The sequence below is a fragment of the Pelecanus crispus genome, chromosome 11 (assembly GCF_030463565.1).
Source record: "Pelecanus crispus isolate bPelCri1 chromosome 11, bPelCri1.pri, whole genome shotgun sequence".
Lineage (NCBI taxonomy): Eukaryota > Metazoa > Chordata > Aves > Pelecaniformes > Pelecanidae > Pelecanus > Pelecanus crispus.
In genome coordinates, this window is record NC_134653.1 from 4,456,670 (window position 1) to 4,469,708 (window position 13,039).

A 13,039-nucleotide genomic window follows, 5' to 3' on the forward strand; every position below is an offset into this window, starting at 1 on the left:
CCAAGCTGGGCTGTGTGGTGGGGTAAGAAAGTAGGCTTGGATGTGGCTACTTATCCTTAAATCAGACCTTAAGTTGATGCTTCTGGAGGCAAGAGGTTGTGCCAGCTTGGGCTGTGTGTCTAGGGAAACCTAAAGGCCCTGGGATCAGAAGGGGAGGAAGGTGGTGTTACTCTAATATGAGAAGTGGTGTGTCTGGCTTCCTCATGGGATTGCAGCAGCTGTAATTTTTGTAGCCTGGTATTAAGTGGTAGTTGTGCTTGCATTTAGTTTGGTGGCTCAGCTGCAGTGTGTGAGGAGCCTACTGAGCTCTGCTTAGGGCACAGGACCTCCAGCATCTCCCTTGCTGGGGGGCAGAGAAAATGTGTGGCACGGGCTGGGGGGGGGTCCCAGACCACTCTGTGGATGGAGGTGGATGTTGCTGTGCAGTTGTGACCTGACCCTGCTCTGTCCTGAACCCCAAAAGCACGCAGAGGCTTTCAGCTGGCACCTCTCTCAAACCTGCCAAGATGCCAGTTGTCAATGAGCACAGTGAGCGGATGAGGAAGTTCAAGAACAAGGGCAAGGATGCAGCTGTAAGTACCCACCCCCTGCCTGTGCCATCCCCTTTGGACAACGGCAGAGCCCGCTGGGGGTTTGCCTGTTGGCAGGAGCTGATGGTGAAGGCTTCTGAAGGGCAATTGCCCCCAAATCTGCCTGTGTGGGGTAGCGAGGTGGGGTGGGTGGGTGGGATGGCTCTGCCAGCAGGGATGCTCAGTTAGCTTTTGAGAAACGCTGTGGAGCTGGTTGGGCTGTGAGGAGTGTGGTGGCACAGGCAAGGGGGACATGAGTTTTGGGTGGGTGATTGAGCTGCACTGGGGAAGGGAGATGGTCCAGCCCCTCCTGCTGAGCTCTCCACAGCAGTTACCCCTGCTGAGAGGGGGCTGGTATGGGATGTCAGAGCATGGGATCTGTCAGCTTGCTTTAAGCCAGTATACAAGATGAGGGTTTGCCTTTCAGGTTCAGCAAATTGACTTTTAAAAACAGCCACTGGTTGCTGGTCCATCCAGCAGCCCGTGTCCTTGTGAGGCGCTAAGGGAGAGGCTTTATTCCATCCTAGCTCCTGCATAACTCTCCACGCCATAGCAGGGAGCTGCTTTTGAGAGCAGATGCTGGCACTCTGCCTTCCTCACTTGGGAAACTTGGGGCAGAGGGTTACAGAACTGAGATGAGCTTCTTGGGGAACTTTGGGTGATGCAGAACACTGGCAGGGTGATGCCCCTTTCCTCCCCTCCAGGCCCTGCGGAGGCAGAGAGTGGAGGTGAACATTGAGCTGCGAAAGGCCAAGAAGGATGAGCAGATCCTGAAGCGCAGGAGTATTTCATTCTGTTTGATGGACGAGAGTCTCTCTCTGGCAGAAGATAAAAGACATGAGGTGAGCACTGGGTGCTCTGCACCCAGGCAGGATCAGTGCTGCAGCGCATGGCTTGTGCAGTAGGCATCATCTATTACTTGGACCACTACCAAGTCCAGTTCAGGTGACTTGGGTTAGATAGCCAATGCCATTCCTGACTGTCATGCCCCATTCTGGGGAGTGTTTTAGACTGCCTAACCCTTTTTCTGTGTTATTTTGTCTGGAGATGATGTCCTGTGTGGCTTCCCTCGATGGCAGGTAGAACTGGCTGGTGCTCTAGCTCGCTGGGAGCTGGCAAAGCTCCTGTCTGGCTCCTTGCACAGCGAGGGGTAATTACTGAGCTCGTAGGCCCATTATGGTGTGTCAGTGACTCTTTCCATGCTTGATTATAAGGATTAGTTGCCTCGAAGGCTTTTGTGGATTCTCTTCCTCTGCCTCATCTCGAAACTGCATTGCATAAAGAAGAGATGTTGCTTAGATATGAAGTGGTGACTGACTTGGGTCTAGACAGCTGAATGACTGCAGAGATTAAACTGGAGGGAGTCCTGGCTTGCCATCTGACTCTGAGTCATTCCCTGTGACACAGATTATTCAGCTGTCCTTGGAGGAAATCGTTGAAGCTGTGAATGGGAGCAACACCAAGCTGCAGCTGCAGGCTACGCAGGCCACCAGGTATGCTGCCCGGCTGCTCCGTGCTGGGAGGGAGGTAGCTGATGGAGCTGTGGTGGGTCCTGTCAGCAGAAGGCATTTCTTCCTGTTTGAAGAGCTCTCTGAAGACATGACAAAGGGGGAAGGGGCCTGGTAACCAAACTGCCCTGAGGAACCTCAGCTGGTGTCTGTTTTGTGCCCTGTGTGCCTTGCTTGGCTCCATCACGGTCCTGGGCAGTGCCTGTGGCAGGGACCTGTGTGGCTGGACCCAGCCAAGGGGTTGGCTGTGGCTCCTGGGGCAGGGACTGTGTTAGATCCCACCAGCTGATGAAGTGGTTGGGAAGAAACCAAGTGCCAAAGGCTTGGGCAGGACAAGGGCTGGAGATCCTGGTGCTGTAAGGGTTGCTACTGAGCAGGGCTGTCCCCACTTGGGTTGGGGCAGGAGGGATCACAGGGTGCCATCATCACCCGGCTGGCAGCAGGGATGTTTTCTGAGGGTCCAGGAGAGGCTGCATTGCTGCTGGTGCTTCTTGGCTGGCTTGAGCTGCCACATCAGGGATCTGCCTGTGTGCCAGGGGACCAGCGCTGTTGCCAATGGCTGTGAGGATGTCTGCTTGTGGTGAGCAGATCAAAAGCTTTGCTCCTGAGGTGTTAACTGGAGGCTGGCCAGACCGGACCCTTCCTAAAGGGGCAAGTCGTGACTAGCTCCCTAATCTGCTGTGCAGCACGGAGCTGGCTTTCTGCCTGCCCAAACCAAGCCTGCCTGCCCCCAGGGTGCTCCGATGGCACACTGAGCTGCGGTGGGGTACCAGTGACAGCACCAACGCAGCTCTGAGCCATGGGTTTGCACCTCCACGCTACCCTCTGCCAGCACTCGCAAACCAGGCTGGGAAGCAGATCTGGCTGAAAGTGGTTCTTTTTCTGGCTTTGACTTGATCGATGCCCTGATCCCATCTCCTGGGCAGCTCCACATGCTTCTGTGCCAGTGTGAGGCAGGAATGGCAGCAGGGAGTTGGTGATTCTGGTTTTTAGCTGGAAAAGCTGTCTGTGAAACTATTTTAAATGTGAGCTCTGGTCTGTGTGGAGCTGGCCAGTGCTCCTGAGCTGGGGAATGGCAGAGGCAGGCTGTAAGAGAACAAATTGGAGATATTGATTTTTTTTTTCCCCCCCAATGTCTCAAGCTCCTGCAAGGTGGGGAGCATGCAGTAATGTTGTCATGGTCCCAAAAGGATGTGTGAAATATTGCACTCTAACAGACACCCTGCTGTTGCTTCAGCATCTTCTTAGATGGTTCTTCTGCAGAAGCCTCTCCACAGCGACCCCTCTGCTAGGGGACTTGCTGACATGGGATGCTGAACATCTTACAGCTGCTGCTTCCCTTGCAAGCCAAAACCTTGTACATGGCCACAGGGTTATGGTCTGTCATGGCACCCACACAGGGCTTCTCATGACGGGCTGTGTGGTGTCCTCTCTTGCAGGAGAATGCTGTCCAGGCAGAAGGACCCCCCTCTCAATCAGATCATTGAGCTCGGGATCATCCCCAGACTGGTTGAGTTCCTGACCCGTGCTGACAGTGCTTCTCTGCAGTTTGAAGCAGCCTGGGCACTGACTAACATCGCCTCTGGCACCTCTGACCACACCAAGGCGGTGGTGGAGGGAGGTGCCATCCCAGCCTTCATCTCCCTCCTGTCCTCCCCACACATGCACATCAGCGAGCAGTCTGTGTGGGCACTGGGCAACATCGCAGGTAGGCAGAGGTCTCCAGGTCTAGGGGTGTGTGGAGGGTTGCTGCCCAAGCCAGTGCTGGGGAGCTAAAAATATTGATGTTCCTCAAGATAGCCTTCTCTCCCTGCAGCTTTGTCTCCAAGCTGCTGCCCCTATTGAGACCCTTAACCCTTCAGTCCCTTCATGTGGCCTGGCAGCTTTTGAGAGCCAGTCTTGGCTCTGCAAGAGGATTTTGGCCAAAGCCAAGTGTAAGACTCCATCCTGCTGGGATGGTCCAACCCACTAGTGTTACTAGTAGGGAGAACAGAATGGGACAGGCCTGGTTAGCCTGCTGCAAACTAGCCATGATGGCACTCCAGTCTACCTGGTAAATCCTCCCAACCTGAAGATACTTTAATGGTGTGTGGCTGGTGAGTGAGCCTAGTCACCCAGCCCTGGTGTGTGCCTGTGGGTCTGATTGCTGTTTGTTTGACTGTCTTGTGACTTGGGCAGATGCAATAACCCTCTTTCATCTGTGCAGGTGATGGTCCTCTATACAGAGATGCTCTTATCAGTTGCAATGTGATTCCTCCCTTGCTGGCTCTGGTGTCACCTGTAACTCCAGTAAATAACCTTCATTTTCTTGACTTAACAGCTCTTAATCACTTGTGTACTGGGTGAATGGTGGTCTGTCATCTGCCTTATAGACAATAACTGTTTGTATAATTGAATGGGGCCCTGTCCTAAACTGCTTTTAATGACCCTGCCTTTCAGCTATATACAAAACTGGGAGGGTGCCAAGCAGATAGTCTTCAAATCAAGGTGAAGTCTTCTAGTCTTAGATTTCCTATCCAGCTTGGACCACCTCAAGTTAGGAATAAGATGAAAGTGGTGCAAGGTAAACTTGCATATGCATGTGGAAGGGCTGAACTTGCCCTTCAAGCTTTCCTCAAGCTTCCCTCCTGCTGCTTTTTGGGTAGCTCCAAACTGCTGGATTTGTGGCTTATCTCTGGCTTTCTGCAATGGTGCCTGCCCTGCTGCTTTCTCAGTCTCTGGGGAAGGACTTTCCTTGAGAAGCATAAGGTGGACTGAGAAGCTCTCCAGAGCTGTAACAGTGGTACTGATGCCTCCAGGTGTCCCCCACCCCTGGGTGTGGTGGAAGCTGGATGCTTTCTGTAGGCATAACTATGCCCTCTAGGCCTTCTGTGAGTTTATATTACAAGATGTTTTTTTTTAAAAAAAACCATAACTTTTCTGGCTGCTGTGTTCCTAGCCCAACTCACCCTTGCCTCTTAGGGAGCCCTGTGGAAGAAACATAACAAAACACTGGTTCATATATACACACATCTTGGTAGCTACAATGCTTTGAACAGTAGCTCCAGTGCTCTCCTGGGAGCATCCTTCCTGGGTTGAACTGTCTGGATGATGCAACTTAAATCCTGGAGGTGTGCTACTCTAGAACAATGAGCTGCTAATACTAAAAACAAATTCTTGATGTTGTCCAAAGAATGCTCTGTAATTTGTCCAAGGACCCAGCAAATAAGCTGTTTGGCACCTTTGTTATTCATCATGGCTTGTCACACCACCAGAGCTGAGGTTATTGGAAATTAATATTGGGGAGGGAGAGGGTGAATCTACTGTCTTCGTCACTTACCTGTTTCATCTTATTTCATCAAATAAGCCTCAGCCCTTAAGAAGGCTGCTTCTGGCTACTGGATAACATCTCTGAGCTGTAGGGACCAGAAGCAGGGTGCTACCTCCTCCTCATTTGTTCCTGCAGTGAGGATCTTACACCTCCTTTGTGTTTCAGGTTGGGTTCCTGAGGAACATCACATGGACACTATCAAACCTCTGCAGGAACAAGAACCCCTACCCGCCCCTGGATGCGGTGAAAAAGATGCTGCCAGTCCTCACCTGCCTCATGGAACATGAGGACAAGGACATAATTTCTGACTCCTGCTGGGCTGTTTCCTATCTGACTGATGGCTCCAACGATCGCATCCAAATTGTGGTGGATACAGGGATTCTCCCAAAGCTGGTAGAACTCATGGCCAGCCCGGAGTTGATCGTTATGGTAGGAAACAATCGGCAATCTCCAGCCTCTGGTCCCTTAATGTAGGAACATCTGAGGAGAGGGAAGGCATGTTTCCTTACTATATGTGGCTCGTGTGGTCTGCTGTCTCCTCAGACTGTGGTATTGATGGCTTGTTTGTCAAGCCACTGCTCTGTTCCAGCTTGCTGTGGCTGGCAGACGGAATAGAAACTCTAAAGCTGCTTAGAGCAAAACAGGAGGACGATAGGTCTGTAAATACAACAGTAATCACCCACGATGCTTTCCTTATTTGAAGGCTCAAGCACTTAGTGAGGGATCTTGCTGGGCTTTCTGGCATGTATCCCTTGAGGTAAGGATTCTCCTCATCTCCTTTAATCTCTGTCTAGACTCCAGCTCTCCGTGCCATTGGGAATGTAGTCACGGGGACTGATGAGCAGACCCAGGCAGCTATCGATGCTGGTGTCTTGGCTGTCCTGCCCTGTCTCCTGCGACATGCAAAGCCAACTATACAGAAGGAAGCTGCGTGGACACTCAGTAACATTGCAGCAGGGCCTTGCTGGCAGATCCAACAACTCATCACCTGTGGGTTATTGCCACCTCTGGTGGAGCTGCTCGATAAGGTAAGGGGTGGGATGGGTGCAGCACTGCTCATACAGCTCTGCAGAAGCAATGCTGAGGTTCATGAGGTCCATGATGCCTCTTTTGTGAAGCACTCAGCATGTGCCCAAGAGCCACCTGAGCAATTTTCTTCAAAGCTGTTGTGGTCCTTGGAACAGCCTGGGCACTCAGGCTTGTCAGTACACCTGCATGCAAGCATGGTGTGGTATCCACCCATCACTCAAAGTGCTAGGGAAGGGGGGGTCAGCCATTTCCCTTGTATTCAGTTTGGGCTATCCTCACCTTACACTGACCTTGGAGGGGTGCTAAAGCTTGGGAGAGCCTTCAATGTGCTGCTCTTCCAGGGAGACTTCAAAGCGCAGAAGGAGGCTGTGTGGGCAGTGGCCAACTTCACAACAGGAGGCACTGTGGAACAAGTGGTGGACCTGGTCCGGTCTGGGGTCCTCAAACCTCTGCTCAACCTGCTCTTGGCCAAAGACAGCAAAACTATCCTGGTCATCCTGGATACCATTTCGAATCTATTCCTGGTAAGGTCTTCTACTGTCTCTTGCATTCCTTCCCTAAGAGAGCAGCAAGGTGTCAACCACTGTGTGGCTAGAACAGCTCCTCCTACGGCAGCTACTCATCTTGCAGGAGTAAGAGTTAGACTTCATGTTGTCTAACTTGTTCTTGGACGCTCTTGGGTTGTCCAAAGGGCTTGGCAAGATTAAGATCCCAAAGTGTTCCTCTTCACCTCCTGTGACTTTAGTCTCCTTCTGGAAAGGAAAAGATGTTATGTGTTAAGCACTGAGCTGGACAGGGGTGAAGGTCTTGCAGAAATGCAACTGCAGAGAAATCAAGTGGTCCTGGGGGAATTTCAGCCTCAGCTCCCTACCAGCTGATGTCTACAAGCCTCTTGCTTGAAAACCTGTTTCTTGTAGCACCTTTGAACCAGTGAAATGTCTTTTGCAAATGAAATACCAGGTGGCAGGTCACACCTGCTGCTTCTCAGTGTGTGGATGTAGCAGAGTAGAGTTTGGCTAGCTTGTTTGGCAGTCAAGCTGCTGTGAGTAATCCCAGCAGGGATTGATGTTTCACCCTGGCATCTCTGCTAAACACAAATCAGGTAGGGACTGTAAATGCAGGACTGCGGTCATTTGACTTGTAGATCAGGGTCTGACAGTAAAGACTGTCTCAGACCTGTTACTGATGCAAGGTTATGTTTGCCTGCTTGGTTACTGATGTCACAGGCAGCTGAGAAGCTGGGGGAGACAGAAAGGTTGTGTCTGCTGGTGGAAGAGCTGGATGGTCTGGAGAAAATTGAAGCCTTGCAAACCCATGACAACAACATGGTCTACCGAGCTGCACTGAATATCATAGAGAAATACTTTTCTGGTGAGGTATGTGAGCTCTTGCTCTTATCTGAAAATATGAAGCTATTGCTGTGAATGAAATGCAGACTTTAAGGAGGCTGAAATAGGTTTTTGGAAGAGACCTCTACATGACTAGAGTAGTCCTTGCAGCGTTTTCCAGTTGCTTTTAAAGGTCTGTAAAAGCTCTGAGTTGTCAGCTGATGAGTTGCACAACAGATATGGATGCCTTGATAGCATCTTGCTGCTGGAATTTAAGCTGGCATCAGCTGGAGTTACTGCAGTTGCTGATATGAATACCAAATGTGGAGAATTTTCCTCCTTTGGAGCTGAGCTAGCTTGTCACTATGAATGGAAGCCTCCTACTCAGCTGATAACCATGCTTAGGTTGCGTTTGGATTACTTGACCCTTCTCATGCTAATCAACTTATGGAAAAGAGGATAGGACACCAGCCAGCAGTTGCAAGAGTCCCATGACTGTCACAGATGCCATGCTTGGTCCTAGCCTTAGTCTTGCAGGTGGGGAAGCATCAGGGAAGAGGCTTAGCAGTTTGGCAGATCTCGGAGCTGAGGCTCAGTGTAGATGTGAAGCGCAGCAGCAGGGAGCCAGTGTCTGTGTTAGTCCTCTGGCCAGAACAGGGTCTGCGGGATGTCCCTGCACGAGGGTGTGGAGGAAGCTGTCCTACACACTGGCACCTGCCTGAGGGGCTGGATGCCAGGAGAACATCTCTCCAAAGCAATCCTGGCTTGTTGCTGTTCCAAGCAGGCTATTTGAGTGAGTTCTGCCACCCCAGCCTCTCTTTTCTTCTAACTCTGGTGTCTGAGCCTGTGGACTTGGCTGCTTTTTGCCTGTGAGATGCAGGGACACTGCAGCTTCAGTGTGCTGTAAAGAACAGGAGGACTTGGTCTGGTCTCCAAGGGTCCTGTTAGTGTCAGGCTGATCTAACAGCATGTTACAGCAGCAGGATTCTTTAAAACAAGAATAAACAATAAGCTGCTGTAAAAAAAAAAAAGAAACAACAAGCTTCAGGCAAACTCTGCTGCAAAAAGTGTAGGTTTATTAAGATGCAGAACCTTAACTGATGGCTATCAATTCCCTCTTAGGAAAATCCAGATCTGCAGCCTGGGACTGGCCAAGATGGACTATATGATTTCTCGGTGGAGAAGCAAGACTTCAACTTCTGAAGATGAAGCACTACACAGCTCTGAGCTGCTGGTGGGTGGAGGTGTTTTGGTAGAGCTCAGACATCCAAACCAAGAGGAGCAAAGATGCTGAGTCCTTTTACTTTTGAAACTTGTCAATAAATTGCACTTCTGGCTTTGTAATTCCTGCATTTTTTTTCTATAAGCTGCTCTTGCAAATGATATAGACTCTTTTCCATAGTGTCTTAAGACCCTACAGAAATGTGTTGGAGCTTCTGGGCATGTTTTCTTGGTGGAAACTTTCTGCTAACTGCATTAAGCTGCTGGAGAGCAGGGTGTTACTACCAAATCCAACTGAAACTTCTAGGCTTGACTTGGAGTGGCTGAAGCAGCTCTGAAAAAGCTGTTCAAGAGGTGTTACACCTTTTCCAGGTGAAACCACCTCCATGGGAGAGGAGATGCTTCTAGCAGAGAAGGAAATCTCCCGGGGAAGGTGGGTCACTCTTGCCCCTGTGTGCTATTCCACAGGGAAGCGTCAGGCTCTGGACACAGGAGCGAGTGCTGGTCCTGTGGCAGCGTGGCTATTGCCATGGTTCCAGGTTTCTACTGCATGTCGCTGCCCCTTGCTGAGAGGAGTCCTCCCTCTCTCCAGGCCCTCAAACTTTGGTCTCTAGCTGCAGGCTGAACAGAAGGTGAGGACAGAATTGATGTGGCTCCAAGTCCAGCTCACAGCAAGCTCTGGAGCCCTGCAGCTATATGTGCAGCTCTGCTAGCGGATGCATTGCACAGACATTATGTGCTGTAGCTTCATAACAAGCTGCTGGACACTGCTCCATCCTTGTGGTGTTGATGGGTTGTGGAAGGTTCTGCTAGGATCCTTTGGTTCCCTGGGGGTTGAAGCTATCTCAAGGGCTTTGCTCCATGCAAGGTGGGGGTGGCAGCTTCCTCCTCCCTGCTCTGGCAGGTTTGACTCTTCAAAATAACCCTGGGTGGGTTCAGGGCTTTGCTTCCTCAGATGGAGTGGGAGGTGATGTGACAGATAAACTTAATCTGAAGGGAAAATCTTCTCTCCAGGAAGCAGAACCTCCTCTTCTTCCCTGGGTCTGTTTGCCAGAGGATTTATGCATTTCTCCTCTGGGCCACCTAGGAAAAAAGGCAGTTAGGGAGTTAGTCTTGTGCTCCATGCCCTGCAAGGAGGCATGCAGCCCTGATTGTGTGTGCCAGAGCTGGGTATCACTTATTTTTTTTATTAAAATGCTGGAGCTGATGAATTGCAAAGCGCCTGTGGGTTTTCATTTCTTGGATCCAAAGCTATGTACTTAAAACTGCGATAAAGCAATGCCTGAACATGTGGCCGAAGCAAGTGCCTGTGAAAATCCTTTGTTTGTGCCCATGGGTTAACACAAAGGGCTCCAGCTCGGCTGTGTGCATCTTCTCATAGCATGCTGCTGCTGACAAGGCTGATACGGCATCTGGAAATGGTCAGATTTCACCAGGTAAAACAAATCTGAGGCAGGTGCTTCCTCAGTGTAAATGGAGATGCGGACCGGAGCTGGGGTCCATGTGGCCGCCCTGACTTTGGACCGTGGGGCATCCCCACGCTTGGGCAGGGCTGTCCCTTACCGGTGCTTGGGCAGCGGGGCTGCTGTTTGCTGGTGCTCTGCTGACTTAAAGCAAACTAAAAAGAGAAAGGGCAGGGCTGTTTGACTTTTTTTTCCTTCTTTCCTGCATGTGCTGGAGATGAGCCTGCGGTAAATGGTGTTATGCAGAGCCCTGGGACCAAAACTGCTCACTTCCAGCATCGTGTCCCTAAGCTGCAATAAAATAGCATCCCTGTAGCCCTGACTGGATGGAGAGAAAAACATGCCCCTTTTCTTAAAAGTATCGGTATGCGCTTACTGTCCTGTGCCGCAGGGCAAGCAAAGCAGAGGAGGTGTTTGGGGCGGCACTGCTGCTGTCATCCCGTGGCAGCTGGAGAACCGGGATCGGTGGCTGCCGGAACGGTGAGGCTGCTGGGCTGTACCTGCCTGCTGCTGCACCGTGGGCGTGCGAGCGACCTACAGGCATCTGCTTGCCTGGTTAATTGGAGGTGCTCTCCTCTGATCCCTCCTCCCAGGACGCAGGCAGCAGCCGCCGTGGCAATTTTGGCTTCGGTGCTCTGCTCCGGGGGGTTGGAACCACCCACTTCTCCCCATGGGATGGGATGGGGTACCTGCGGGGACAAGGGGTCCGTGGAGACCAGCGAGAGTGAGATGCTGCTGTGCTGCTTCCCCAGAGCAGCTCAACCTCCCTCTAGAGAAGCACAAAAAAAAGCAGTTTTTCTAATTAAAGTATCCTGTGTCCTGGCCCCAGAGGAGCACGGTGATGGCTGCTCGGTCCCCACATTGCTTGAGAGCTGGAAAAGGCGCTGCCAGTGCCTGTGGTGGATGTTTGCCCCAAATTAGGACCCAATTAATTTATGCATACGAAGCCAGGTCTCTTCTAAAGCACTTTTACACGTAATTGTTTGTTTCCTACCGCCATGGGTGCACCCCGCAGCCTCCCCAGCGCCGTGCAGACACATTATCCGGGTCTGGCTTTGCAGGAGCAGGTGGAAGGGGGTTTCTGTGGCTGTCCCTGGGGCTGCACGCCCGGAGCCTGAGGGAGCCAGTTCGGGGAGCTACGTGAGCTGAAAACCAAAGATTGGCGAGAAGGAAGAGGAGGTGGGAGAAATGGCTTTGGGCAAGTTCGGCTGGGCAGGGGGCCGGGGTCTGCCCGGGGTGAGCGGCATCCTGGTGCAGGGATGGAGCTGGGATAGTGCTGCGGGGCAGGGGAAGGCTGGGGAGGGGGATTTGAAGGAAGAATTTGGATGGTGAAAAGCACTGCCTAAGCTTCTAGGTCTGCTGCTGTGCCTGATGCTTGGCCGTAAATCGTTGAGGCTTTCTCCTCTTCCCCATCGCTATTCTGCTTTCTCTCTGGAATTTATGGGGAAAGGCTTTTTCCTCCACTCACCCCTGGGTAAGGGGTGGGCAGAGCAAAGAAATAAAAGCCGGGGTTTAAAATGGAAGATCGCCTCTGCTCTGCACAGCAGCACCTTGAGAGCCAGAGTTACTGTGTTCACAGGTGGGGATAAACTTTGCCCCTAAACCCCCTCCAAAACCTGCATTCAGCTGCCCTTGCTCCTGGTTTTGTGCTGAAAAGCGGGGATGCTCGGAGACGATGCCTCTGCAGCCCTGCCGCTTTCACCCCGCAGCACGCAGCGATGGTCCCCACCTGAACGTGGGCGGGAGCGATGGCGAGCCCGGCACACGTCGTCCCGCTCCCGGGTCAATAAATCAGCCGGGCTGGGCAACCGGGGCATCGCTCTGCCTGCAGGATGATCTTAGAGACTGATGATCTTGGAGATCCTTTCCAACCTTAATGATTCCTAGTTTTTACTTTCCTTAAAAATAATCCAGCCGCCAAGCCAGGAAACACGAAATTGCTACTCTACCCTTGATTGGTTTAGTGGTGGACTTGGTAGTGTTAGGTTAATGGTTGGCCTGGATGATCTTAAAGGGCTTTTCCAACCTAAATGATTCTAAAAATAGGGGATGTTTGCTCCCCGGTGGTATTTACTACTTGTGCCGGGCCGTGGGTACCCTTGGCACGTGCCGGAGCAGAGAGCCCAGCCCAGCCTCAGCGGCTCAGTGTGAAACAAGGCTGGTCCCGAGCTTTGCCTTGGTACAGGGAGCTGGGAGGATGCTCATGCCTCTGGAAGGGTTCAGGATTTAGGGATTTTTCCACTGGATGTGATTTCGTTTCTGGTGGGAATGGGAGGACCAGTTTATGGGATGCTTTGGGGGGCTTGGGTTTGTTTTTTTTTTTTTTTTTTGGCGGTTCATAAATCCATAGTTGGGGTAGGGTCATGAGAAGGACGAAGGGATGGGGCATGGCAGAGCTGGCGGGCACCCGAAGTTAGCGGCTGTTAGCCTGCAAGGCGGGGGACATGGGGACGTGGGGACCATTCGGGGTGGGTCCTGGGGGCTGAGCTGGGGGTCCCAGCTGCCCAGGGCTGCGGGTGTTGCTCCCAGCCCCCACATGCTTGATGCACACGTGTTCACACATGTCCCCTTGCCACCTTCTGTGCCACTCTCCATGCCACACCTTCCATGC

At 51.8% G+C, this 13,039-nt stretch overlaps 1 protein-coding gene across 1 annotated transcript; it reads left to right on the plus strand.

The window, feature by feature from the left end:
• The first annotated feature begins 506 nt into the window (after window positions 1–506).
• Window positions 507–8,947, plus strand: KPNA7 (karyopherin subunit alpha 7). The gene is made up of 10 exons (XM_009479392.2): window positions 507–572; window positions 1,274–1,411; window positions 1,977–2,062; window positions 3,517–3,785; window positions 4,284–4,366; window positions 5,553–5,816; window positions 6,182–6,415; window positions 6,758–6,940; window positions 7,643–7,792; window positions 8,867–8,947. The coding sequence occupies exons 1-10, from the start codon at window positions 507–509 to the stop codon at window positions 8,945–8,947; spliced, it is 1,554 nt and encodes a 517-aa protein (XP_009477667.1).
• Window positions 8,948–13,039: the final 4,092 nt, after the last annotated feature.

Coding starts and splice junctions, on each gene's coding strand:
- KPNA7 (XM_009479392.2), top strand. CDS start 507: ATGCCAGTTGTCAATGAGCACAGTGAGCGGATGAGGAAGTTCAAGAAC. Junction 573..1,273: donor ACAAGGGCAAGGATGCAGCT/GTAAGTACCCAC, acceptor CCTCCCCTCCAG/GCCCTGCGGAGGCAGAGAGT. Junction 3,786..4,283: donor GGCACTGGGCAACATCGCAG/GTAGGCAGAGGT, acceptor TCATCTGTGCAG/GTGATGGTCCTCTATACAGA.